The sequence below is a fragment of the Anastrepha ludens genome, chromosome 6 (genome assembly GCF_028408465.1).
Source record: "Anastrepha ludens isolate Willacy chromosome 6, idAnaLude1.1, whole genome shotgun sequence".
Taxonomy (NCBI): Eukaryota; Metazoa; Arthropoda; class Insecta; order Diptera; family Tephritidae; genus Anastrepha; species Anastrepha ludens.
In genome coordinates, this window is record NC_071502.1 from 126877229 (window position 1) to 126904675 (window position 27447).

The 27447-nt window shown below is 38.8% G+C and overlaps 1 protein-coding gene across 7 annotated transcripts; it reads left to right on the plus strand.

The window, feature by feature from the left end:
- The first annotated feature begins 804 nt into the window (after positions 1 to 804).
- LOC128866355 (E3 ubiquitin-protein ligase Smurf1) lies at positions 805 to 27436 on the plus strand. 7 transcript variants are annotated; one of them, XM_054107004.1, is made up of 12 exons: positions 805 to 1069; positions 1143 to 1613; positions 17815 to 17964; positions 18070 to 18213; positions 18278 to 18316; positions 23012 to 23248; positions 23306 to 24282; positions 24348 to 25704; positions 25901 to 26090; positions 26148 to 26347; positions 26429 to 26592; positions 26669 to 27436. In XM_054107004.1, the coding sequence occupies exons 4-12, from the start codon at positions 18159 to 18161 to the stop codon at positions 26951 to 26953; spliced, it is 3504 nt and encodes a 1167-aa protein (XP_053962979.1). In that variant the 5' UTR covers positions 805 to 1069; positions 1143 to 1613; positions 17815 to 17964; positions 18070 to 18158; the 3' UTR covers positions 26954 to 27436. The 7 variants fall into 7 exon arrangements, with proteins under 7 accessions (XP_053962979.1, XP_053962980.1, XP_053962981.1 ...); XM_054107005.1 differs by having other exon boundaries at positions 17815 to 17959; XM_054107006.1 differs by lacking the exon at positions 17815 to 17964.
- Positions 27437 to 27447: the final 11 nt, after the last annotated feature.

The following is a 27447-nucleotide window of genomic DNA, read 5'->3' on the forward strand; positions in this document are numbered from 1 at the left end:
CAAGAAGTTTATAAAACAAAGCCAACAAATTTGGATGAACTAAAACAATCCATTCGGGCAACAATTGCGGCTATTCCTGTCGCAACTCTCAAAGCAGCAATGAACAACTTTTTACTAAGATGCCGCACTTGTGTCAACGAGCATGGGGGGCATTTAAATTCAATTATTTTTAAAACTAGTTAAGCTACATTTAATAAAATTTATGACCTTCATTCATCAGCCACCCTGTATGTACATATGCGCATATACATATATATATACGCTCACTTAAGTAGGAGAGAGCAAGATGTCGAACGTTGCCGTTCGTTTGCTTTGTTCGTTCCGCGCTTTCGCTTGCAGTTCATTCAAGGTAACGGCAATGAGCAAGGTAACGACAAATGAGCAAGGTAACGACAAATAAGCAAGGTAACACTAATGAGCAAGGTAACGACACATTTTTTCGTGCGTGCAGGCGGCTAAATCGAAAACAAAATAAAATCTTGGATTATGTGAAATAATTTCTTTTTTTAATATTAGACTTGGCAATTTCCGCTAATCACTTCTATCTATACCATTATTTACATTCAAATATTAATTAAAATTTATTTTTTAAGCCGTTCGCAGTTTGTTTCCATTTAAGTAACAAAATACTATTTTGCTACCATTTTTACCAAAAGAATTTAATTTTTTCCTTTTTATGTCAAAATTCGAATGTCACTAGTGAGCCAACCTTTAATAATTGAATCATGCTTAAAAGCAACCTTGTTTGAATTAATATTCACAATAGCTTCAAATTCACCACGAAGGAATAATAAAAGGGAATCCCGATAAGAAATTGTTCAATAAAAATGGCGTTTTCCATTTTGCGATATTTTGCAATTGCTGTAAAAATTACTAATTAATATTAATAACAATAAGAGGTTCTGAAATTTTGTTTCGTTGATTTTATAAATACGTTGCTGTTGTTTTAGAGAAAAGAAAAACTCTTGTATTAAAAATTGCAAATGTGTAACCAATAAGCTCAAATATATATACGTGATCGAGGAGAATAAAGTTTATATTCACACATGCATATATTCTATACGCACTGGTATCGGATTGAAAAATTCTTATATCTAATTTCAAAAGCGAATGAGAATTCTAATGACGATTCCCTCATTTAGGCACAAAAAACATGTTCATATACACAAATGCCCATTAGAACAGGAAATGCGATACGTTTGCAACGGAGTACCACAAGTTTCGCACGGTTTTTTTGACTTCATTTTTATGAGTTTCATCCATTTCCTGCTCTAGTTCAATAAGTTGCACATCATGCAGGCATACCTTATTAATTTGAATTGGCTATATGATCCGACTATAAGTACATTAAATTATGATCGTAAAGTTCTGAAAGAGTGAGTTATAAATTTGTTGTCTAGTGGAACAGGTAAATAGTACATATGGGAAGAAATATGTGAACTTAATTAAATAAAAATATCTGAAAATATTGCGATAATATTCATTTGTATCCTAAAAGTGCACTAACAATAGTATAAGAGAAAGGAAGAAAGATATACAAAATTATGGGTATATTGTACATGCACACGTGGAAAGAGTATTTCAGGATTATACAAATATAATTACATTTCTAGGTAAGTAAAACAATATATATATGTACTTTTGTTATGTATTAAAATACTTAAATTTTTCATTTAAACATAAATATCTGAAGCGTTTGTAATCTTACATTAGTATAAATCCCAACATTTCAAGAAGGCACAAATGACCGTTTTGCGCCACCCTCCTCTGCCTGTAATCTTGACCTATGGAAATCCTAACCATCTTATTTGTGTATATAAATCACACATATGAAGAATTATTCAGATTAATAAAAAAGGTTGATTATTTCGTTTAAAACATTGCAATATATTTCAATAGAAGGTACAAAATTTGCATATATACCTATCTACATACATATAGCGGTGCTTACACCCTTTCGTGAACGTTTGGCCCAGTCCCTCCTCTATTTTGTGGTGTGCGTCTGGAGGTCTTTCCACAAACGGAGGGACCTACTACACTCGGCGGTTTACAATAGCCTACCGCTATTAAAAAAAAACTATAATTTGGGGTTCCATGCCCGGTGTTTCGAACCCGGGTTCTACTGAATGGTAGTCACTAACCAACCCATTACGTTATGGTGATATATACATGTATACAATTTTTATGAATATATATATGTAAATAAAAAAGGATGTACAAATATTATTTTAAATATATATATATTTTCCAAAAGTTCTATTTATATACAACTCTCTGCACAACGAGGTGGACTTTTACAGCGGATCACTCAATCCCATGGCAGCCGGTTCTACGTTACCGGAATGACTCGGGTTTTTCCCGACCAAGGGCTGCCGCCCCAGTACACTAGCCCTGTCTAGTGTATCGTATATCACCCCACCCCTTACGTCACAGGAGCAAACTCTCGCAGCAAACCTGCTCCAAATGCTTCTCCTCAGGGCTGGAGTCGAATCCAACCCTGGGCCAGAGGTATTCTACTGCTGCGTCTGCCATCAACGGCTTCACCCGAACTCCACCTCGGTTAGGTGCAATAAGTGCAACGGGTGGAGCCCCCTTAAGACCTGCTCAGGCCTTAAGTCGCACAGGGAGTGGTCCACACGGTATGTGGCCACGTGTTGCTCCCGCCAACAGCCGTCTGATGCCTCCAAGGCTACCACACCCCCTGATAGGCCGGCACTACCAACCGCCACCACAACCCACACCTCCACGGTGAGGAGCCTATCGGAGCAACACAACTCCCCTTCAACCCCTCCCATCCCTTCCTGCTCCAACCCCAGTGCGGGGACAAACCAGCAGCTCCTGGTCCCCCGTACAGTCTGTTCCGTGTGTCAGACCGTAATACCTCGGAATCTGGTATCAGTCCAATGCAATTCCTGCAGTGGCTGGTGCCATTTTCGGAGATGTTCCGGCCTGCGCACCACCCGTGAGTGGACAACTGCCTACGTTGCCCCCTGCTGCAGAGCTCTGCACCCACTACCGCCTCCGGAGGCGCGGCCGCCCACCACCATCAGGCCGCAACAACCACAGTGGATTGCGCAGCAGGTCCAACGTAGACAACCCCACGCGTCCCTCACCCCCCGGATTACACTGACCTCACCGAGAAGCTTCAAGTGCAGTATCGTCTCATCGATGAAGGAATCGACCGCAGGGACATCACCTTAGAATGTCAAGGCATAGCTGTCCGGGCAGGCGATTCCGAGCTCGAAATATTTAACGTATATATACCCCCTGTCACCTGCTGCCCGGCAGGATATCACCCTGATATAGGTGCGCTCAGCAGAGGTGAAAACCGATTGGTTGTAGGTGACTTTAATGCGCATCACGATCTTTGGCATTCAAGCCTGCCAAATGATCGTAGGGGACAGCAATTGGCAGAGCAGATAGACGACTCGACATTCAGCACTGTGAACGACGACGCCCCCACCAGGGTAGTGGGCAATTGTAGCAGCTCGCCTGACCTAACAATAGCTAGCGCGGGTCTGATAAATAGCATAACGTGGCGACCTATGCTGTCGCTTGCATCAGACCACTTGCCCATTATCGTCTCGATTGAGAGACCTGCCGATTTCGTTTCCGCGAATCACCGGTCCTATTTTAACTTTAAAAAAGCTAATTGGGCCGGCTTCACGGAATTCACCGAGGACACCTTCGCCGCTCTTCCCATCCCCACTGATGTGCGCGTGGGCGAACGCGCATTCCGCAAGGTGCTCACAGCTGCTGCGGCTCGCTTCATCCCAGCTGGATGTTATAAGGACATCCGTCCTCATTTCCCAGCAGAAGCAGCCAGTTTAGCAAACGAGCGTGACCACCTACGCCAGGCCGATCCCGGGATCCCGCATAAGGGATCTCAATTTGGAGATCCGGCAACTGGTAAATCAACATAAGCGGACTAAATGGGTTGAGCACCTGAAGACTTGTAACCTCACCTCCGGAGTGAGTAAGCTCTGGTCCACCGTTAGGTCCCTGTCGAACCCGACGAAACACAACGACAAGGTGGCTATCACCTTCAACGGTTGTACTTCGTCGAACCCGAAGAGATGCGCGAGCTATTTTAGCCGGCTGTTTACACTGCATCCTCCGGGCGACAGAACCAAACGTCGTGTTACCAGAAGGCTGCACAAACTGACGAACGACAGTGCGCCACTTACTTTCTCCGGTGATGAGGTTCAGGGGGCCATCAACAAGTCGAAATCATCGAAAGCCATTGGCCCTGACGGACTAAACGCGCTGATGCTGAAGCATCTGGGACCTCTGGGAGTAGGATACCTCACAAGGGTCTTCAATTTGTCTCTGGCCACTCTCATCATCCCTGACAAGTGGAAAGCAGGGAGAGTGGTCCCACTACTGAAACCTGGGAAACCCGCCAACCAAGGGGAGTCTTATCGGCCGATAACTCTCCTTTCCCCAGTAGTGAAGACACTTGAAGCCCTCCTACTCCCACTCTACACGACACACCTGGCCCCAGCCCCACATCAGCACGGATTCCGACGAGTGCACAGCACCACCACGGCACTCACCGCCATAAACGCCCAGATAAATCGCGGGCTTAACCAAAACCGCCCCTGCGAGAGGACTGTCCTAGTAGCGTTGGACCTAAAGAAGGCTTTCGATACAGTCAGCCATTCCACGCTACTAGATGATATTTATCAATCGACACTCCCGCCAGGGCTGAAGAGGTGGTCCGCAAACTACCTGAGCGGTCGGCACTCGTCAGTGATTTTTCGAGATCAAATGTCAAAGCAGAGGAAGATTAAGCAAGGCGTACCGCAGGGTGGTGTCCTTTCACCCTTGCTTTTTAACTTCTACATCTCGAAGCTCCCCCAACCACCAGCGGGAGTTTCCCTGATCTCATACGCTGACGATTGCACGATAATGGCGTCGGGCAATGACATCGATGGCCTGTGTTCCAAAGTGAACAACTACCTCACCGACCTTTCTCGTTTTTTCACTGCGAGGAATCTCCAACTTTCCCCCACCAAGTCCACGGCGACCCTTTTCACCACCTGGACAAAGGAGGTCAAGCTGTCCCTTAAGGCAAAAGTCGACGACACACCAATTCCGACTGTGAATAACCCCAAAATTTTGGGTGTAACCTTTGACAGCTTGCTCTCCTTCTCTGTGCATACAACCGCAATTGCCACTAAAGTCCAAAATCGCAACAAGGTCCTCAAATCGCTGGCCGGCAGCACTTGGGGCAAAGACAAAGAACTGTTGCTTTCAACATTTAAGGCAATTGGCCGGCCGGTTCTAAACTATGCTACGCCTGTCTGGTCGCCTGGTACTAGTGATTCGCAGTGGACAAAGCTTCAGACTTGTCAAAATACCGCCATTCGGACAGCGACCGGGTGCCTCCTGATGTCACCCATACAACATCTACACAACGAGGCACAAATGCTCCCAGTTGCGGAGCACAACAAATTGCTCAGCAAGCAGTTCCTGCTGGGGTGTTACCGCAGGTTTCACCCCTGCAGATACCTGTTTGAGCCTGAGCCGCCTCCCAGGCACGTCAGGAGACACCTCCTCGACTACGCTGACGAACTCCAGGACAAAACTGACCGAAACCTACTGGACCGGACAGTATTTAGACAGTCAATAAACGACATTCACCGGGAGACCGTTACCACCTTCATGAACTCCCGTCCTGTGAATGCCGTAATCGGAGTCCAACCACCACCTATTGCAGATGAAGAGCTCCAGCTTCCCCGTGAGACTCGTGTAACATTGGCACAATTACGTTCTGGATATTGTAGCAGGTTAAACTCCTACTTATCCAGAATTGACCCCGACATACCAAACACATGTCCGGCATGTGAAGGTACCCCGCACGACACTAACCACCTCTTCACATGCCCCCTCAATCAGACTCATCTAACCCCCCTCTCCCTCTGGACCCAACCTGTCGAAACAGCATGTTTCCTGGGCCTACCCCTAGATGAGCTAGACGAAGACGACCGGTGATATACTTACACTGACAGGGCTAACTATGCTGTTAAAACAACAACAATACCTTCGTACCAGATATTAAATCACGTCTATTACCATACCCCTAGATCAAACAACATTTCGTTTTTTTTTTTTTTTTTTTTTTTTTGAATCAATTAATTGTTACAAATACCCAATTAATTTGTTTAAACCTTCCCCCTCAAAATTCATTTTTTCTCTTTTCATTAATTGTTACCAAGTTGTATATTGCCGATTGGCGTTTGTGTATTAAATAAATAAATAAATATTTTCCAAAAGTTCTATTTATATAGCGGGAAAAAAATCAAATATTTATTGATTGGAGGTTTGAGTTTATCTTACACGTATACGTATGTTTTAGTCAGTATTGACAATCTTTATGAAGATGTTTCTTTAAAAATGTGGAAATGGGAATTCCGAACTTCGAATCAGCTGTATCGTGCACATTTGACATTTGTTTTTAAGGGGGAAAAAGTAAACAAATTATCCATAAAAATTAAAATTAAATTGAACAAACTGTAAATTGCTAAATTGCTGCGTTTATCTGCAGAGGAGGCAGAGCACAAAGTTATGCCCGAAGGGATTGCGCAACAGCAACTAAGAGGTGGAATGATTCCTTTAGAGTTGCTTGAGCCTTTGTAAGTTTCAAGGGTATCTGAAACAGTTTTTAAGGGCACTTTCTTTGACGCCCCTCTGCTAATTTTCGCTCTTTTTTCTCTCGGTAGTTCTCCAGAACCGGACAACAACCCGTAGCTGAATCTCCGGGCATGAAACACTAAATAATAAAAATAGTTTTTTTCTGAAAGTGGTCGTCCCTCTGTAATCAATAGCAAGCCTCTGAGTGCATTTCTGGCTCATAAAAACGCATTTGCCGTTCGGAGGCACAAAATTCTAGTTCCCTCCATTTGTGGAAAATATCAAGGTGCACACCACAAATAGGAGGAGTAGCTCGGCCAGGCATTTTTAAAGAAGTGGGCCGAAGGTAAAAACACTTGGGCTCATTATAATGGTAACTGTTCTCCACTATTTTTCTAATACAATAATATTTTTTGGCAATGCTGCTGGAGAGAAAGTTCTGAATAGTTGAATAGCTTCAACCGTATCGTATACAAGATGGGAAGTCGAGCTGCAATCTGGTTTGCCGAGCTCCCAAAGTTACCCATAATTCTATCTTAGATTTATTATCTTTATAATTGTTTGAACGCCGTAATTATAACTCGCAATTATTTCCCGGTATCGCGGTTTTCCTAGTGGGTAGGCGGAAGATGAAAATGCCAGACAATCTAAATCCTTCAAGCATTAAAATATTTAAATTCTACATATCATTTACATGAATAAATGGTCGCTCCGGTAACGTAGAACCGAACGTCGTGGTTCGAGTCCAATCAATTGATTTCACTTAATATCTTAAAGTAAACTAAAAAAAAACCTGAACTCGTTCTATTTGTATGTTTTATATGCGTATGGTATACATAGGCACCACACTTTAACTACGAATATGTGTGGACAGATCATTGAGATATTTTGAGTGACAAATTACACTAGTCTACAACGAAAAGTATCCGAAATAATTTAAACTAATATCTGCTTCTCTGTCCATGCAAAATTCGGATTGATAACTAAAATTAATTTATTAGTTTGAGTTTTCGAGATATCCTAACCTAAAAGTGCAAAAAACCCCATTTTTGCCCATATTTGAGGTTATGTAGCCTTGCAGATGTTTTCTTTCACCAAAATTAAAGGATGGCATCTTTAAATACAATCCTTCTTTTTTCAAATGGCGTTTTGTTTGCTCAAATATCATTTTTTTTCGCAGAGATATCGCATTTTGAAATTTTCATGTTTCGAAATGTTCCTACACCTGAAAATCGATTAAGATAACATAGACATGATATATTCGATTACTAATTTTCTTGAATTGAGTCTTATTTTTCTTAAAATTTTGTCTCACACCATAAGTGTGCTGACTCACCACATCCCTACACTATCTAACCTTTGGGTACCGAGTCACACACAGCCCTAACCCCTAGAAACCACCCCTATCATACCGCGAGCAGGCTAACCCACATAACCGCAAGCAGGCTTTCCCACAAACTCCAAATTTACATACTATTAATCCATATATTTCAGGCCCTCAAACCCAAGAAAATTAGTAAGCGACTATATCATGTCTATGTTATCTTAATCGATTTTCAGGTGTAGGAAAATTTCGAAACATGAAAATTTCAAAATGCGATATCTCTGCGAAAAAAAATGATATTTGAGCAAACAAAACGCCATTTGAAAAAAGAAGGATTGTATTTAAAGATGCCATCCTTTAATTTTGGTGAAAGAAAACATCTGCAAGGCTACATAACCTCAAATATGGGCAAAAATGGGGTTTTTTGCACTTTTAGGTTAGGATATCTCGAAAACTCAAACTAATAGAGCAATTCTGAGGCCAGATTTGGATTCAGCGCATCATAAACCTTCGGAAATATATAGTCTGGTTTCTGGGTCTGAATGTTGGTTAAATTTTGTCGGCCTGTGTTATTTGTATTCGTTAACTAAATTAGCCTTCAATCTAAATTAAGAGCGTATACGAAAATTCTCTTCCAAAGAGAAAAAAAAGCAAAAAAGTTAACGAACGGAAAATTAGATATAAAACCATAAATATTCTGTATTACAGTGCACTCGCGATAACTCGAACTAATTAAAACAGGCGCTGTTCGATTTATCGAATTTGTTCGACTTATCAATTGAGTGTGCTATGTTAAAAAAACAGTCATTGATATCGATTTTTCGATCGATTGTTGAAAATGGAAGCCAGTAGAAAATTTCTGTAGTATAGTTTCGTTATACGAATTACATTTTGGTCCATTGGCTGGATCAATGGTGTCACATTCGGCGGCATAAACATAGTTAAAATTAAACCATCCTCGGACTTTAATTCGATTTCGTTGGGATGTGATGGGGCATTATCAATTAGAAGAAGAGCCTTCTCAGGTAGTCCCCATCTTTCAAATTTTTTCTTACCTAAATATTAAAGTCATTTAACTTGGTTAAAAAAATTGTTTTAATGAATCTGGATTTTACCTGCGGCACGAACGAATTATGAAACCAGTCTTTGAAAATCGCGAAAGTCATCCAGGCTGATTTGGAATTTTTGTACTCCACCGGACAGTTAAAATTTTTGAAAACACGAGGATTTCTTGCTTTGTCAATAACGAGAAGTTTAAGCTTATGGTTGCCGGTAGCGTTAGTGCAAGCCATAAATTGCCTTATCTTTCTTTTTTATAAGACTTATGGTGGACTTGGCTACCCCATATTCCTTCGCTAGAGAAGTAACACTACGTCCACGTTTAATTTTGTTAAGGACTTCAGCCCTCTCTTTTAATGTTAAACACTTCAACCTTTTACGATCCATTACTCACGTGCACTGATATACTACAAATGACAAATTTAAAGCAATTTGGTCAATGCAAGATGTTGTTCCCAGAAAACTAACGGGATATTAACGCCGAAATATTCATATGGACAATACACTAGTATACATATAATTTATATACATATACTATTACATATGTATCTATGTACAAAATGTACATGTTTGAAAAGAATGTGTGTACAAATTAATTTGTTTTTTTGTTCGAGTTATAGCGCTTTTTTATTGTTCGAGTTACAAAGAAGTCAATAGGGGAAAAAATGTGTTCGAGCTAGCACGTCGTTCGACTTAGCGGCTATTCGAGTTACCGCGAGTGCACTGTATATACTTATGTTTTTTGTTGTTAAGCTTTCCATTTTATCGTTTCCAGATTCCTCAAAAAATAAATTTGTTAGTTTACAATCATATGCACAATGCTCAAAATGAATGTCTCTCTTGCATCGAACTGTCAGTCTTCTGTTTTGAATTCCCTTTTTAGCGTTTGTTAATTTTTTTTTTTAATCTATATATACATATCTTCTATTTATCTACACTACCGGTCAAAAGTTTGGGTTCACTTTAAAAATCGTAAAAAAATTTCAAATAATCATGATTTTCTTCGTCAAAGATTTTTTAATATTGTTATTTTACAGAAAGTAATTGTGTTTAATACAAAATATGTTAACTTTTAAAGAAACCCGCAAGTATTTGTTCATATTTTCGTTTCCTTGAAATATCCGCCTTTGGCTCGTATTACAGCATCGCATATTCTGGACATCCTATCAACTAATTTACGCAAAGATTCTGCTGTTATTTGATTCCAGCAATTTTGTAGAAATGTCCAAAGTTGTTTTGTATTAGTAGGTTGCAATATTCTTACTTCTCTGACCAACTCGTCCCACAGGAACTCGATGGGGTTACAATCCGGCGACTGAGGATGCCATTCCATATGTTTGAGTTGTTTTTGATTTTCTTTGGCTGCAATGTAATCCTGGCAAAATTTTGAAGGGTGCTTAGGATCGTTATCCTGCTGGAAAACGAATCCACTGCCCACAAGTCTTTTCCCACACGGAAAAGCGTGCCGTTGAAATATGTTGTGGTAGACTTTTTGTCCATGATACCCTTAATTTGTACAATGTTTCCAACTTTTTCTCCAGCAAAGCATCCCCAGACTAACACTAACCCTCCACCATGCTTAACTGTGGGAACAACACATTGGTTCATCATGCGTTCACCGACAAACGGCCAATATGTTGGCGGCGTCGTTTGTTGAAAATTTCAAATTTGGACTCGTCCGTGAACAAGACTTTAGACCATTGTTCAGTTGTCCACTCTTTATGTTTTTTAGCCCAATTAAGTCTCTTTACTTTATTTTGCTTTCGAAGTAAAAGTTTTTTGGCGGCGACGCACCCTTTTAGGCCGTAGTTTCTTAGTCGTCGCTGTACCGTCGAAACAGATACTGGAGCCTCGCGCGAGGAATTGAGTTGTTCGCGAATTTCAGGGGCTGTTAGAAAACGATTTTTTTTTGCTTACAACACATATGAATTTATCCTCTCCATTTGTCGAAGTTTTAGGCTTTCCAGAACGATGACGACTCTGATTGCACCCAGTATCGCTCTTTCTTTGTAACGTTCTCATGACAGCATTTTGAGAGACATTACATTTCGAAGCAAATTTTCGCGTTGAATAGCCTGCTCCATATAGTGCTACAATGACTGCTCGTGTTTCTACACTAAGCTCTGCTTTCCGACCCATTTTAAATAATAAAACAAGAAATATGTAGTTTTATTTAAATTTTAATGATTGGAAGATAATTTTGGTATAACGTCGACTTGTACATATGTAAGTTTTTGTAAGACAGTTATTTTTTGGAATACAAAAAATTGTTTTACTTACCTTTTTGATAACAAAGAATTAGAAATATAACTCTTGAATCGAGTTTTGCAGCAGTAAGATGTTACGCGTAATAGGCACTAGACGCATTGACAGAATGCAGCAAGTCATAACCCGTTAATGCTTGATCTACGCGTCTCCCACAGTCACTTTGTAAACAATAACATTCTCCTAAACTCAAACTAGTAGCACAACGCACGTTTTAAAAACAAAACCACTAATAAGCCGACTTTATTGTGTAAAATTCCAAAATAATGTAAGTGAACCCAAACTTTTGACCGGTAGTGTATATATATAAAAACTAGCAAACCCGGCCCGCTTCGCTGGGCACACTAAAATATAATAGATATGGTTTAGAACAGAAAAGATATGGTTTTCATATTATTTATTTCTTTATTCTTTATTCAAGCGCTTTGGCATAAACAATATTTTTTGTTTTTCTTTTTGTTTTTGAGTAAATATAAAATATAAATTGAAAATCAGGAAAAAAGAAGATTGTTTTTAAATTTCAAATCAACGCAAATGAATAACTAAGAAACAATCGTCTTTTTTCCTGATCATCGAAGAATTTTTTGTTTCAATTTATATGTTTTATTAAGCATTGGAGCTTTTTTAACCATTATCCATTTATATTTTTCAAAAAAAAAAAAAAAAAAAAAACGAAAAATTTTTTTTTTCCACGAACACATAATTTCTTTTGAACATTCGGATTCAAATTCTCAAATTTCGTAAGAAATTATTCACTGTTCCAAAATCCACTCCAAAAAAATTCACAAAAAATTTTTACACTTTGCCCTTACGTCTTCCCCTTATGGCATCCAAATCAGAAAGAAATATTGACACATTGTAACTCACACTGTCAATTTGACAGTTCAGTTCCGCCCCAAGCGTTATAAAAGTAAACGACATTATGGCTGGTTCAAAAGAACGCTGTACCCGTTGCCAGTGTTCCGAATTACAACCAAACTTTACGAAACCCATTTTCAATACTTACTTAACAATGTGTGTAAAGGTTTAATTCGGTGCAAAGATACGGCGGGTCCACGTTTTGGCATATATTTCGAGATCCTAGTCATCAATAGGTATGAAAATTACCCCGTATTAAAGCACTTATCAACAGCTTTAATTTGATACCCATATTGTACATACACAACCAAAGGTTACCCGGGTCCACGTTATGACCTATATCTCGAGACCCCAGTCACGGAGCGGCATGAAAAATACTCTGTACTAAAGCATTCACCAACAGCTTCCATTTGATATCCATATTCTACAAACACATTCTAGGATCCACGTTTTGATCTCTATCTCGAGACCCTAGTCACGGAGCGGCATGAAAAATACTCTGAACTAAAGCATTCACCAACAGCTTCCATTTGATACCCATATTGTACATACACGTCCGAAGGTTACCCGGGTCCACGTTTTGACCTATATCTCGAACCCTACCCACCAATAGGTATCCAAACTATACGAAAACCATCTTCAATATCTTCTTAACAATGTGTATAAGTTTGGTTTAATTCGGTGCAAAGACACGGCCGGTTAGCGAACACACACAAAAAATAGACTTTATTTTTTTATATATAAGATGAAATTATGTTCGTTTGTACGCATTTTTTTGGGCCGATACGAGGACAATTTTATTCGTTCTTTTTTCATATTATAGGGATCCACTAGGGGAAGGTTTTTAACAAAAATTTTTTTTTTTTAATATTTTCTTCATATAAAAAAATCAAAATATTGTACAAATTGTGTTTTTAGTGAAAATTGCCGCAGAACTTGCTTGATTCTTAGATTAAGATTCGAATTAACATTAATTTTATGTGTACAACTTTTTTTTGAATAAATATACGAATTTTTCGTTATTGTGAAAAGATTTGTGTCGTATTGCTAAGTTGCAAATTTTTTTCGACGGAGAGTAAACATAAACACAGGGGTTTGTACGCCGAACTACTGATTTGTGTTTTGTGTGCAGTTCATTTGTGAGAGCAACGAGTGTGTTGACCAAGGATAATAGATTTACCAAGGTTTGCCAGACAAGAAACAGTTATTCGGCTCTCAGAGAATTTGACAGAAGTTGTTTTTGGGTTTCGTCAAACGAGGCAAGGATGATAGATTTACCAAGGTTTGCCAGACAAGAAAACAGTTATTCGCCTCAGAGAATTTGGCAGAAGTTGTTTTAGGGTTTACGTCAAACGAGATATACATTTTGTAAGAACAAAGGAAATGTTCAAACGGTTTGTTTACGAATACCGCACACCAGAGCACACCACTTTATACCTTTCCCCATGTGATGTGGTAGAAAAAATTTGTTTTTTTTTTTGTTTTTGCAGTTTCAAGCAGACCTGGTAAATCTATAGGCCTTGTGTGTTGACAGTTTTCTTTGGGTATTCACATCGATAATATTACAATAGAATACATTGTTCCGGATTGATACGAATTGAAAAAAATAACATTACATTTTCGGAATGGCAGATTTAAATAAAGTTGTGGATTTATTTACCGAAGAGGCTGAACAAATGAATACACAAAATTCAGATAACTCCAACGATATGAGCGTGTTTGAAGACATGGGAATTCAGATCGATGAGGACAATGTGATTGTTGTTTCAGACGAAAATTCAACGAACAACGAGTCAAAGACGGAAATTGTTCATCACGAAGCGAAAACACAATCCGAAGTTCTCAATCGAGTTGTTGTAATGAATTAAACACATTTGTAATATCAAATTTAACGAAATTGAATTACCCATGTTGCTGTTGGCGATACAATCATGAATAATGTTAGCCATGGAACTGGTGGATTGTTTTTCTTCGATGTTCCTGGGGGAACAGGAAAGACCTTTTTGATTTCATTGATATTAGCAACATTGCATTGGCACTCGCTATTTCCGGAATTGCGGCTACATTACTTGAAGGCGGTCGCACAGCACATTCTGTATTAAAGTTGCCTTTGAATATGCAGGTAAATGAAACATCAACATGTAATATTTCGAAAACATCTGGAATGGCAAAAGTTCTTAAAGTATGTAAGCTCATCGTATGGGACGAGTGTACTATGGCACACAAGAAACCATTGGAAGCACTTGATAGAACTTTGAAAGATCTACGAGGAAGCCAAACAGTCTTTGGAGGTGTCATGATTTTATTGGCTGGAGATTTCAGGCAAACCTTACCTGTGATCCCAAAATCTACGGCTGCAGATGAAATCAATGCATGCTTAAAATCATTGTATTTATTGAGACATGTAAACACGCTTACACTTGCTACAAACGTACGTGTTCAACTACAGAACGATCCGTCAGCAGCTGAATTTTCACACCAATTACTGAAAATCGGAAATGGCCAAATGTCTGTCGATCCAACAGGAATGATTACATTGCCTAACAATTTCTGCACTTTTGCACAGTCTAAAGAGGCATTGATACAGAGTGTACTTCCAAACATAGTTCAGCATTACAAAAACCATGATTGGCTCAGCGAAAGGGCAATTTTAGCTGGGAAAAATAAGGACGTAAATGATATAAATGAAGCTATTTTGGATGAAATACCTGGTGACATAGTTGCATGTCGTAAATTATCCAACTGAATTCTTAAACTCACTCGATTTGCCAGACCTACCATCTCATAATTTACGATTAAAAATTGTAGCACCGATTATTATGCTGCGCAACATTAATGTGCCACGACTTTGCAACGGTACCAGACTCGCTATGAAGAAGCTAATGGGTAACGTTATCGAAGCAACAATTTTGAAAGGGAAGTACAAAGGAGAAGACGTTTTGATACCCAGAATTCCACTGATTCCGACGGATTTACCATTCGATTTCAAACGTTTGCAGTTCCCATTCGCCTTGCCTTCGCTATGACAATTAATAAGGCGCAAGGACAGTCTCTACAAATGTGCGGTATTAATTTAGAATACCCAATTTTTTCTCATGGACAATTGTATGTAGCTTGCTCACGAGTAGGCAAACCATCGTCATTATTCATTTACGCGAAAGATGGAAAAACCAAAAACGTTGTCTACCAAAAAGTGTTACCATAAAGTTCGAATGAAATTGTATCAAAGAATTTGCTTTGTTTCGTATTAATTTTATTCTCTCTCAGCAAATCATTGAATTTATCGCCTAGCGAAGCGGGCGAGGCTACGCTAGTTTCGTATAAATTTTATACATTTGATTTATTAGGTTTTTGTTATATTTAAAAAAAAAAATCCAAAAAAATTTAGCATGAAAAATATTGCGAATATTGTAAAAAAATAAAGTGACTTAATTATGTAGGTACAAGCGTATATACAGTAGGTTCTGTTTTTATGCGGTAGATACGTTCCGCAAGAAACAGCATAAAAAAAAACAGCATAAAAAAAGCTACTAGTTCTATAGTTAAACTATAGATACGTTTTAGAAGTGCTAAAACCGCATAAATCTGAAATAATGTAATAAAATCGCATAAAAAAGGGCACTAGTCCCATATTATAACTATAGATACGTTCCATAGACCGCATGAATCTGAAATAATTAAATAAAATCGCATAAACAAAATATTGTATTTTTGAAAATTATGTCTTTATTTAAGAAACGTCAGAATCGAAAAATAAATTTAAGTCAGAAATAGAATCAGACAATACCCGCATGTTGCGCGTTCGTTTAGGATTTGGCGTAAAATCACTTTCGTCACTTGAGGAAATGTACACGTCTGATCTAGATAGTTATGCAGGCGGTTCCATACTTGTAGGGTTAGCATTTCTGATGTAATCTGTGATGAGTTTTTGCTTAGCTGGTTTAGAATCTTGTTTATATGTACAATTCCCGATAGGTCGACATGCATTTTGTAATTTAAAAAAAAAACCGCACTATTTCAAAACCACATAAAAAAAGCCGCATAAAAACAGAACCTACTGTACTATATACACACATATGGTCATTAAAATAGGTGCCTTTATCTATTGATTTTCTTGTGCCTCTTATTTTTATAAAGTGCAATTTGGTGTGGCCACTGAATTAGGTATTTTACGGATAACTGTTGCATTTTAACTACTTAAGCGAAAAATATTGAATGTAACGTAAGTAGCGAATTAGTTAGTTCATTTAATAACTAATAATTAATATGAATTTCTGTCAAAGATGGGTCGTGCGCATTGGGCAGTTGAGGAGTGGAGGCTTGTTGTCAAGAAAAATTGTACAAATTTATCGCTGAGTCACTTGGACGGTTCAAAAATTTGGTTGTAGGGCAAAAAATCCACAGAACGACGTGCCAAGAGGGATCTTTTATAGTCGTCAAAAGCCATTGCAGCTGAAATCAACAACGTAGTATCAGTGAGAATTTTACGGCGTCGATTGTACAACATGAATTGCTCGTAAATTCGCTCTGTTGGAACAACCAAATTTAAGGAAGAGGAAGAGCTTTGCTCAAGTGAATAAGTCATGGTGTGGACCAGCGGATATGAAAAAATGGTATAACATACTTTCGAGCGATGAAACAAAAAAAAATTTATTTGGAAATGATGGGGATCGAAATGGCAGACGTCCTAAAGGGCAACAAGCACGGTGGCGTCAACATAATGATTTGGGGATGCTCTCTTGGTATGGAGTAGGATCTATTTACCTCATAACCAATAAAATAGACAAATATATTTACAAGGACATACTTCAGAAAGTGATACTACCTTTTGCTGAGGAGAATATCAGATGTCTTTTTATACAAGATAGTGAGCCACAACACTCCTCAATGTTAGTTCGGTTAGTATGGTTTTTATGAAATAATGTTAAAGTTATAAATCGATCAAGCTAGTCAGCGGGAAGGAAATATTCAAAAATAAGAAAACTTTATGGCAAAAAATCAAAAAATAAGGTAATCCACTCCCAACGAAATCTGCCGTAGGATTATCCATTCTATGCCAAATCGAATACAAAAAGTGATTTACAATCAATAATTAAACTTGGATCATTTAAACAGCATTTTGAATAAAATCACTTAGTTCTTGTATCGTATCTATTTCTATTTTAATTACCACATGAATATTTCCTTTTTGTTCCTATTGACCTAGCTGAAGTTTTAAGATATCCTTGAAATATTATATTAATATATGAAGTAAAGAAACACAATCTAATATCTCTTATTATTAATTTAAGAACTTGCATTTTCCGTATGAACGTGGGGGTACATATTTTAATGATCATATGTGTATGTACATACATACATTAAATTTAGGGAAATTGAACGATCACGATTACCTTCACTTCTTATAATGGGTAGAACAACTAACTTTTCCCGGTTAGAGTGCAACAACCACAACAACATTACGAGAAAAAGAAACGCTATAAGATTAAAAAGTATTTATACAATATTACAAAGTAGGTGCTGGTAGGTATTTATCTGATATCGTTTTTATCTTTCAGAAATTATTTAAACTGTTCTTGTAGCTGAACCATTGTTTATTATGTAATTTTGTTGCTATCGTTTAAATTTAAAAAATATCGTAATATTTGTTTCGTATTTTACTTTTATTTTAGGTGAATGCGGCTGTAACAGTTATAAAAAAGGACTCATTTCAATAAGTATCAATTTTGAGCTTATGTAAATAATGACGACGTTTCTGCATGCTGCATATTTTAAACTACTTTAATAAAGTGCTAAGCTATGTAGTTTCAATAATATGTTAGGTGAATCGATAAATATGTATTTGAAGATTTTTTGTTTGATTTTTCTTAAATAATTCCTTTCCACTAAAATTGCGCTTGTTTATTTTATTACTCATTTACGCTTAGTTTAAAGCATAGACATAATTGGTAATATAAAATTTGAAATTGTACGCTGTTTTTGAGTAGGCGAAGGAGTGTTAGTTAAAATATATAATATGAATAAATTAGATTATCCCCGGCGGAATGGAGCCCACAAAGTACGAATAACGAGTAAGTTGTTAACAATTTATATTAATTCCATAAAATGATCAATAATTTATTAATTATATTTCAGTATTGTGTGCACGGAACTTGGCTCGGAAGGATTTATTTCGTAAGTAGTCATATTTACTTATAGTAATAAAAGAGTTAGTAAGTCAGGCTTGAGTTTTGTCTTAACCTTTAACCTCTTGCGCTGGCAATTGATTTCCAAAGACAGGTGACTGTATCGTGTAAACCAATTTATGACGAGCTTTTGCTTGGAATAAGTTCTATTAAAGCTTTTTGCAGTGTGTGTTTAAAAAGTGCATATATGTAGTCACAATATTTAAGTGAATATAAACAAAATTAATATTTTAAGGAATTTTATTAATATTATTTTATGTATATTTTTATATACAGTGAGATATATTTCAAAACCATCAGGAATATGCAATGCAACAACATATTCCCACACAGTTTCTGTTTCGGGCATACCTGACATCTTCGCTGAGGCTTTTGTTTACTTTGTCCCCACTGTTTTGCCTGCAAACGCCATGGTGTGTTATTTAACTATTGGAAATGACTATTTCTTAGATTTCGAATTTGTTTTGTATTTCGAAATACTTTTTACAGTTAATTCAGCAGGTAACAAGTCGACAAGCACGTCTTTCCAGCGCAAGAGGTTAAAATTAGTTTTTTATTATATATTAATATTTAAGATCTTGCAGATGTTAGCAAAACTTTGGCTGATAAACGTTGTGAAATGAGCCAAATTTGATTGAAATAGATACTGGTATATATATAGATATATTCCGTTTTTAAACTAATTGTAATGGAACTTTAATGCAGAAAACTATATCACGTAAGCGGCTTGTCCAGCAAGATAAAAATTCTTGTTTTTCCATTACTTATGTTGAGTATAACTGAGTAGAAATGAAGCGTAAACATAGCAATATGCATTCCAATATATCTGAATTTGAAAAACGTTTTCAGATGTACTATATTCAAATTCCGTGCGCTTGCCCTAGTTGTTGTTTTTGTTATAGAAGCAGAAACATTCCCCATGCATATATGAGGAATGAAGTGACAGTCCTTGGCCGGATATAAATCCGGGTCGTTCCGGTTACGTAGAACCGTGGGAATTTATTTTATTCTCGGGTGCTTATACCACCTCTTTCTTTGCAAGTAAAATTGCCGAGGCAGAGTCCGTAGAGTCATTCCCATGACAGACGGTTCTACGTTACAGGAATGATTCGGGCTTTGACCCGACTAAGGGCTGCCGCCCCAGTAAACTATCCCTGTCTAGTGCACCGTACCTAGGCAGAGTCTGGTTTCTGCACTGACAGTATACCGGAAGTAAAATAAAATTTTATGTTTGGATGAGTCATGCTTGTATGGTGTATGAGAAAATAAAAAAAAGTAGGTTTACAGTAGGTTTTCCAAGTTGAACAGTAAGCTAGTCTCGTTTGTAGAATTAATGTTAATCGGACGATAATCGCAGAATTGGTTGAATATTCTATTAAGAAATATCCGTTCAGGGGCACACCTCAAAGCGGGGCTAATCTCCCCACTTCTCTGGAACCTCACAATTTTCCAGATACTTGAAAATATTGGAGGAAAGATAATTGCATACGCCGATGATGTTGTAATACAAATCTCGGGGAAAACACTCCAACATTTTGTTAACTTCAACAAAGATCTCTCAACAAACTCCCACTTTGGTGTAATAGTCGAGGAGTAGGAGTAAATCCGGAAAAAGTGGATCTGATACTTTTTTGTCAGGAGGCATAAACCTGTTCTTAATCAAAGATCTCAGGGGGAAACGCTCTAGGCCTCGTACTGGATAGGAAGCTAAATTGGGAACTCACAGTTGCAGATACGGTAAGGATAGCAACGACGGCATTGTACTCCTGCAGAAGGTTAATTGGGGAAAAATGGAGGATGGAACCTAGAATAATACATTGGCTCTACACAGCTGTAGTCCTCTTTTATTTTATTGTAGCAGTCCTTGAGAAAGGTGTGAATATTAAAAGGGTTGACAATATTCAAAAAATTCGCGTCTACCATTATATGCGACACTAAACTTCTCTCCACTAAATCTACAGACAAAATATCGCTAGCAGTGCAATCGCAATAAGGTTGAACACATTAAGTAAGTGGTCAAACATGGGCTATGGCCACGTTAAGATCTTGACTGGTATTTCGGAGCTTTCCGGACTGGGACTATGCACTACCGCCTACAATTACCATTGCAATGTACACAACCCTCCTTATCTCAAGGGACGAGTGGTACGGTGTGAGACAGGGCGAGTACGTCCATGTATACACAGATTGCTCAAAGTTCGAGGGTACGGTGGGCGGAGTTTTCGGCGGAGATATCTACATTTTCACTGATAGCCAGGAGGCGATGAAATTCCTCACAAAGCAGTCGACAGCCTCTATGGTAACCATGAGATGCCGCTCTGCTCTTGACGAGATAGCTGATTTATTTCACCCAAAGTATGGGCGTACAGACACATATGTAACTCCTCCAGAAGCTATCTAAATGAGGTCGATATATATTCACCACGTTAGGTAGACAATTTTGTTACGCGTTTGAAGAACTCAGTACTGTGAAATCAGGGATTTTCTAAAATTTTTAAAAAGTTTACTTGGGTTTTGGGAGAGACAAGTTTTAACAAGTTTCTCACGCTGCATCACAATGGGCTATGAGCTGAGTGTGTCCTAATATAACATAACCTAAACTCTGCCGTTTTGAGGTCGCCTAAACGTGGGAAAAATTTGAAGACGATCGTGTTTTTGTGATTAACGTAAATAAGACCCCTATCAGGTATTACGAAGATTTGAAAGTTTTTGCAAATTTTGAGTTCGTGTACTTTTTTTTTTTTGATGTTTCTCTAGAGAGTATTGTGAGTTAATTCTCTTGCAAGTTGTTGCTGGATATCTTTACCCTGGAGATTTATTCGAACAGACTATAAGTTCAGTAAAGAGTCGCCGCTGTACCCGACTGCGCTTGTGCGTGACCACCATTCGGTAGGGCCCGGGTTCGAGGGACATAGTGGTCGACCTTCGGCAGGCAATGATAAATCTCTGAAAACATTGCTGGCATGAAAAAGCTTCTCATAAAAAACCATGTGCCGATCGGAGGCGGCGTAAAACTGTAGGTCAGCCCATTTATGGAACAAACACCCATTACAGGATGTAAGCGCCAATTATGTATATATATGTAAATATTAGAGCTGTAAATTCTTCAGAATAAACAAATATAAAACGATAAGCAATATGCAAGTGCACGAAGGCAAGAGCCCTCGCCCAGTAGGCGAAAGTACTAGAAAAACGGTAAAGTAGGAAGAAGAGAGGATAGCAAATGGCCCAACAAAATTTACACAGCCATGGTAGGCAGGTAGGTGAAATGGTTGAAGTGCCAGCCTGGCTCTCCTCAAGTAGCACCGAAGGGCCGTTTGATACCATTATGAGACCGCCAACAGGCAGATATCTACAGCCAGCTGTTGATATAATGGAGAAGATTGATGAGGTTTAGTCGTCTAGCTGCCAACCCCGGACATTTGCAGAGGAAGGGCTCAACAGTCTCCTTCTCTGAAGGGTCCCCACAGCTTCTGCAATGTGGGTTAAATGGTAACCCTAGCTTTTTGGCGTGTGTGCCGATGGTCCAGTGACCGGTAAACACAGCTTCGAGTTTGGAAATTGAATGGCGAGGAGTCCAAAGCACTTTTTGAGTCCTTCGTATATTGTTCTGGGGCCAAAGGGGTTTCGAAATAGAACATGAAGAAATGGAGCTCCATTTTTTCTGCGCTTTCCTGAGAAATAATTTGTACAGTTTCCCTTTAACAACTGTCAGGAATGCCGATAACCGGGTAGGAGATCTCTGAGGCTAATTCAGTCCCCTTCCTGGCAAGCTCATTGTTGTTGTTTTAACAGTAATGGCTCATCAGCAATTTCACTTCCCTCTATGTTCCTGTGACCTGGAATCCAGATCAGAGAAATCTTACCTGCATAGCCAAGAGATTTGGTAGAAAGGAAAATTGTTATTATTGAATTGATTATATTATACAATAGAATTGAAAGAAACTGCTATTTTAGAAGTCTATCCTCAAATTGTAAGAAATGTTGTACATTCCCTTGATTTTAGGGTACGTAAGTTGCGCAACAAGCCTTATTTATCAACGAAAACTATTCGTTCCCACGATAATAACATTTGGGATACTGTAATTTTTACAGATGAGTCCAAGTTTAATTTATATGGGTCCGATGTTTTGCGTTTTGTGCTCATTGCACCTCACACTATGACGCTCAAATTTAAAAGTAGAAATGTATCTATCATGTTTTTAAGCTATATACATACAACTTAAAATGAAAAGATTTTAATATATGAACGCGTAGCTTTCAAAAGTAGTACTGTTTTAGAAATACCATCTTGATCAAAAAGTTCCCGGAATATATTCATACAATATACAAGTTTATTCCTAAAAAGTGATGTTATCGCCTTGAAAATACTCCCCATCGACTACAACGTGCGTTTGATCCGGCTCTCGAAAAATTCATGGAACCATATTTATGGTATAGGCATCATTGTGAAAAATCGAAAACAAGATGGCATAACTTTTACAAATGTCAAGCAATGGCGTTGCAATTTTGGTAGAAATGTTAATCACAGATGTGGCTCACAAAAAAAAGAAGAAAAAAAAAACAACTCAAATCAGTTGATTTAGAGCGCCACCTGGCGGTTGTTCCGGGAATTTTTTGTCACTTTGCAGTTTCTAACTTATCTTCAATCAAAATATGATTCGATATACTTTCTATATTTCAGGGCTCCCTGATCCATTTGCCAAAGTGCAAGTGGATGGGACAGCACAGGTCTATACCACGGATATTAGTAAGTCGTCTCTAGATCCCAAATGGAACGCGCACTACGACCTTTTTGTAGGTAGTAACGATGCTGTTACGATTACTGTATGGAATCAGCGAAAGATACATAAAGCTAGTGGTTTTCTCGGCTGTGTACGCATACCTTCGGATTCAATACAGAGGCTGAAGGGCATGGGATGTACGTCAGTATTTTCATTATTATACGAAAATTTATTAAGTATCTTAAAATTTTTAGTTACGCGCTTGAATTTAGGCAAACTGTCTCCTGAAGATGATGATATGGTTCGTGGCCAGATTATAATTGCTTTATTGTCAAAAGATGGTCCATGTGGTGGCAATCCTTTGGCAGTAGTAGGTCCCAGCGGTGACATTCGCGGTCCATCGGAGGATGATTCGTCTGAGGACAGTTTGCCAGAAGGTTGGGAGGAGCGTCGCGCGGGTAATGGTCGTGTATATTATGTTAATCATGCAACGAAATCAACCCAATGGGATCGACCCAATACGCGTCATCGTCAACGCTCGGCTGGGCAACATAGTCAAGTTACTAGCTTGAATCAGCCTGCTGGTCCAACTCGCTCGACAACTTGTACAAACCTTCTTAATGGCCAAAATAACTGCAGCAGTGGGAGAAATGGAGGCGAAGCAGCCGACGAAAGACGTCATTCCACGGAAATACTCACCTCATCGAGTGTGGGGAGTAGCAGTATTAACAATGGTAGCAATACAAACACTGCCATTCAATTGGGCAAAGAAAATTGTAGTCCAAAGCGGTTAGAGAAAGATATTAGTAATATGCCATCGGCAGTACCCAGCACAAAAAAAGCAATCCAACAGGCTCGGGCTAATAATCAACAAAATCAAGCATGTGCTAGCGTGGCTAAAGTATCTGATGGACCTCTGGCAGCCACACAACAGGTGCGAGGAAATGATTATATAGCACCGGCAACAAATACAATGACAACCACAACAGCAGCAACAGTTTCAACGACAACAACAACAACACCCACCACGTCTTATTTTGTGAATTCGGAGGGTGTTGCCCATGGAGTATCACGCAATGACAATCAGGGGAAATCATCGAAGTCAGAAACAATATCACATACCAATCAAGGGGCGTCTTTATTTAATGGGCATAACTTATCGGAGTTAGGTGATGGACCTCACACTTTAGGAACACCGGCAACACCTCAGCGTCAACATACTCAAAATCAGGTGATTGAAAATAGTACCTTTATTGTATTTTTAAGTTTTATATTTTTGGTTTATGACATGGTTAGGCCAATGGTAATGCTAGTACGAGCGGATCAAATACTCCTCTGTCGCAGACAAATGGTTGGAGTACCGAAGCAAGTGAACAACTTTCGTCGACGATACCTACTACTATGCTACTAAGTCCGACATCAGGCAATGGCAATGCTTGTGGAAGCAGCGTTGTTAGCAGTGTTGGTCTGGTGCAGAGATCCAACTCGAACTCGAACTTACAATTATCAACACAAGCAAGTTCAACGCCGTCAAATGGCAATCAATGCGAGAGGGACCGTGATCGTGATAGAGAACGTGAACGAGATTCACGTAATGGGGGTATACCGCCTACAAACTCCATTGCTTCAACAGCAATTACTCCTGGTCAACGTTCACAGCGACGTGCTACACGTGGTAGTGAAGATTCATCGCGTCGCCGTTCTTCGCGAAGCACGCGAGCTGCTAATAGTAGCGGCAGTGGTGGTAGTCATCGATATGCGATTTGTAACACCAATGGTGCTAATCTGACAGCACGTCCTTTTATGGACCTACCCGCAGGTTATGAGATGCGTACAACTCAACAAGGTCAAGTGTACTTTTTTCACACTCCTACGGGTGTATCGACTTGGCACGATCCGCGCATACCTCGCGATTTCGACACGCAACATCTAACACTTGACGCAGTGGGACCTCTACCTAGTGGTTGGGAACAACGAAAAACTGCATCTGGAAGAGTATATTTTGTAGATCATAACAATCGGACGACACAGTTTACTGATCCCCGATTTAATTGCAATATATTGCAAATGATACGACGGGGTACGCTGTCTAGTAATGGAAGTGGTTCCAGTGTGGTGGCTGCTGTGGTTTCAACGGGTAATGGTAGCATTGTACAGCACCTTTCTCCTGCAGCCTCCCATCCGCTGTCTGGTAATAATAGCGGAGGAGCAAGCAGTAATGGTGGTGCTGCTAGTGGAGGTTCTAGTACGCCTCATCGCATAGCAAATAGTGCGGCTGCCCCACCCGCAGATCTTCCACAAGGTCTTCTAGAAGGTGCTGAATTGTTACCAAAATATCGTCGCGATTTAGTTGGAAAAATGCGCGCTTTGCGTACCGAACTGCAGACACTGCAACCACAGTCCGGTCACTGTCGTCTTGAAGTGTCACGTAACGAAATCTTTGAAGAGAGTTACAGACTGATTATGAAAATGCGACCTAAGGACATGCGCAAACGTTTAATGGTAAAGTTCAAGGGAGAGGAAGGCCTCGACTATGGCGGCGTTGCGCGTGAATGGCTGCACTTACTCTCACGGGAAATGCTTAATCCCCAGTATGGATTATTTCAATATTCACGCGATGATCATTATACGTTGCAAATTAATCCAGACTCTGGTAAGTAAAGAGAATGCACTTCGCATATCTATATTTATATAGTTTCCAACGTGTGCATGTGGTGTAAAATGTGTAATGTTGTTGAGTTACATCACTTACATACATATGTGTGTACTATGTACATTTGCTAAAACAGAGTTGAGCTTTATAAATAAAATACTAATACTTTATTTTCATAACCAAAATTATGTTTCAGGTGTTAATCCAGACCACTTATCATATTTTCACTTCGTTGGGCGCATCTTAGGAATAGCGGTGTTTCATGGACACTGCTTGGATGGTGGCTTTACGACACCTTTTTATAAGCAACTACTTAACAAACCCATCACATTAAGTGATATTGAAGGGGTTGATCCAGAGTTGCATCGTAGTCTAACATGGATGCTGTAAGATAATGAACTGATGTTCTAAATTAAAGTCTAAAACAAAAATTCTACTTTTAGCGAAAATAATATAACAGGTATTATAGATTCCACGTTTAGTGTGGAAAATAATAGCTTTGGTGCATTGGTAGTTCACGAACTAAAACCATCAGGTGCCTCAATACCAGTTACCGAGGATAATAAGCGCGAATATGTCAAGCTTTATGTGAATTATAGGTTTATGCGCGGTATTGAGCAACAGTTTTTGGCATTGCAGAAAGGTAACTAAAAAACCCAAAGCATGTTTACCTACATGTATGTACAACTTCTATATTTATATACGTGTTTGGTTTTTGTATTAGGTTTTTGTGAACTCATTCCAAGTCAACTTTTACGCCCATTCGATGAGCGAGAGTTAGAGTTGGTGATTGGAGGTATTTCGAGCATAGATGTTAGTGATTGGCGCATAAATACAAGACTGAAACATTGCACACCGGAAACGCCACAAGTTATTTGGTTCTGGCAGGTAAGGTTTGAATGGATTTATCGCGTTCGAATTTCTACACATATTACTATGTATTTCAATCTCTACTATCTTTTAGGTGGTGGAATCCTATTCCTCTGAGATGCGAGCACGTCTTTTGCAATTCGTAACTGGTTCATCACGTGTTCCATTGCAAGGTTTTCGAGCGTTGCAAGGCTCAACTGGAGCAGTTGGACCACGCTTGTTCACCATACACCTTACTACAGATGTGCCAACGCAAAACTTGCCAAAAGCACATACGTGCTTCAATCGCATCGATTTACCGCCTTATGAAACGTATCAGTTGTTGTGCGATAAACTGACGCAGGCTGTGGAGGAAACTTGTGGATTTGCCGTAGAATAATTGCATAAATAGTGGTTACCTGGTGGTAGAATAAAACGAATAAAATACATACCTAACGACTATTGCGGCAATAAATAGGGCCCATTCGTAAATGATAACATGTATTTTTGCATTACTTGTTTAGATGGAATGAAAGAACACACATCACTGCTACTCTCATTTTCCAATTTGTTAATTTATTAGTTTTTATTGATTTATTGTTGCCGACTTGTGTTGTGGTTCGTAAGCGCCGCAACGTAATTATACATACTCATGTATAAGTAAACATGCATACATAATATATATGCTTCCCAATAAAGATATACACATATACACCTATATGCATAAAGTCTTTGTTCACACACATTTATACAGTTAGCCGAGAATATCAAAAACATATAGGTTTCAAAGCTATAATGAGACACACATTTTATTTGTAGTTTTAACATTCTAAGTATATCTCTTGTGTTTTTGAATTAATAAAAACTGGAATCTATTCAACTATATTGAGGAAA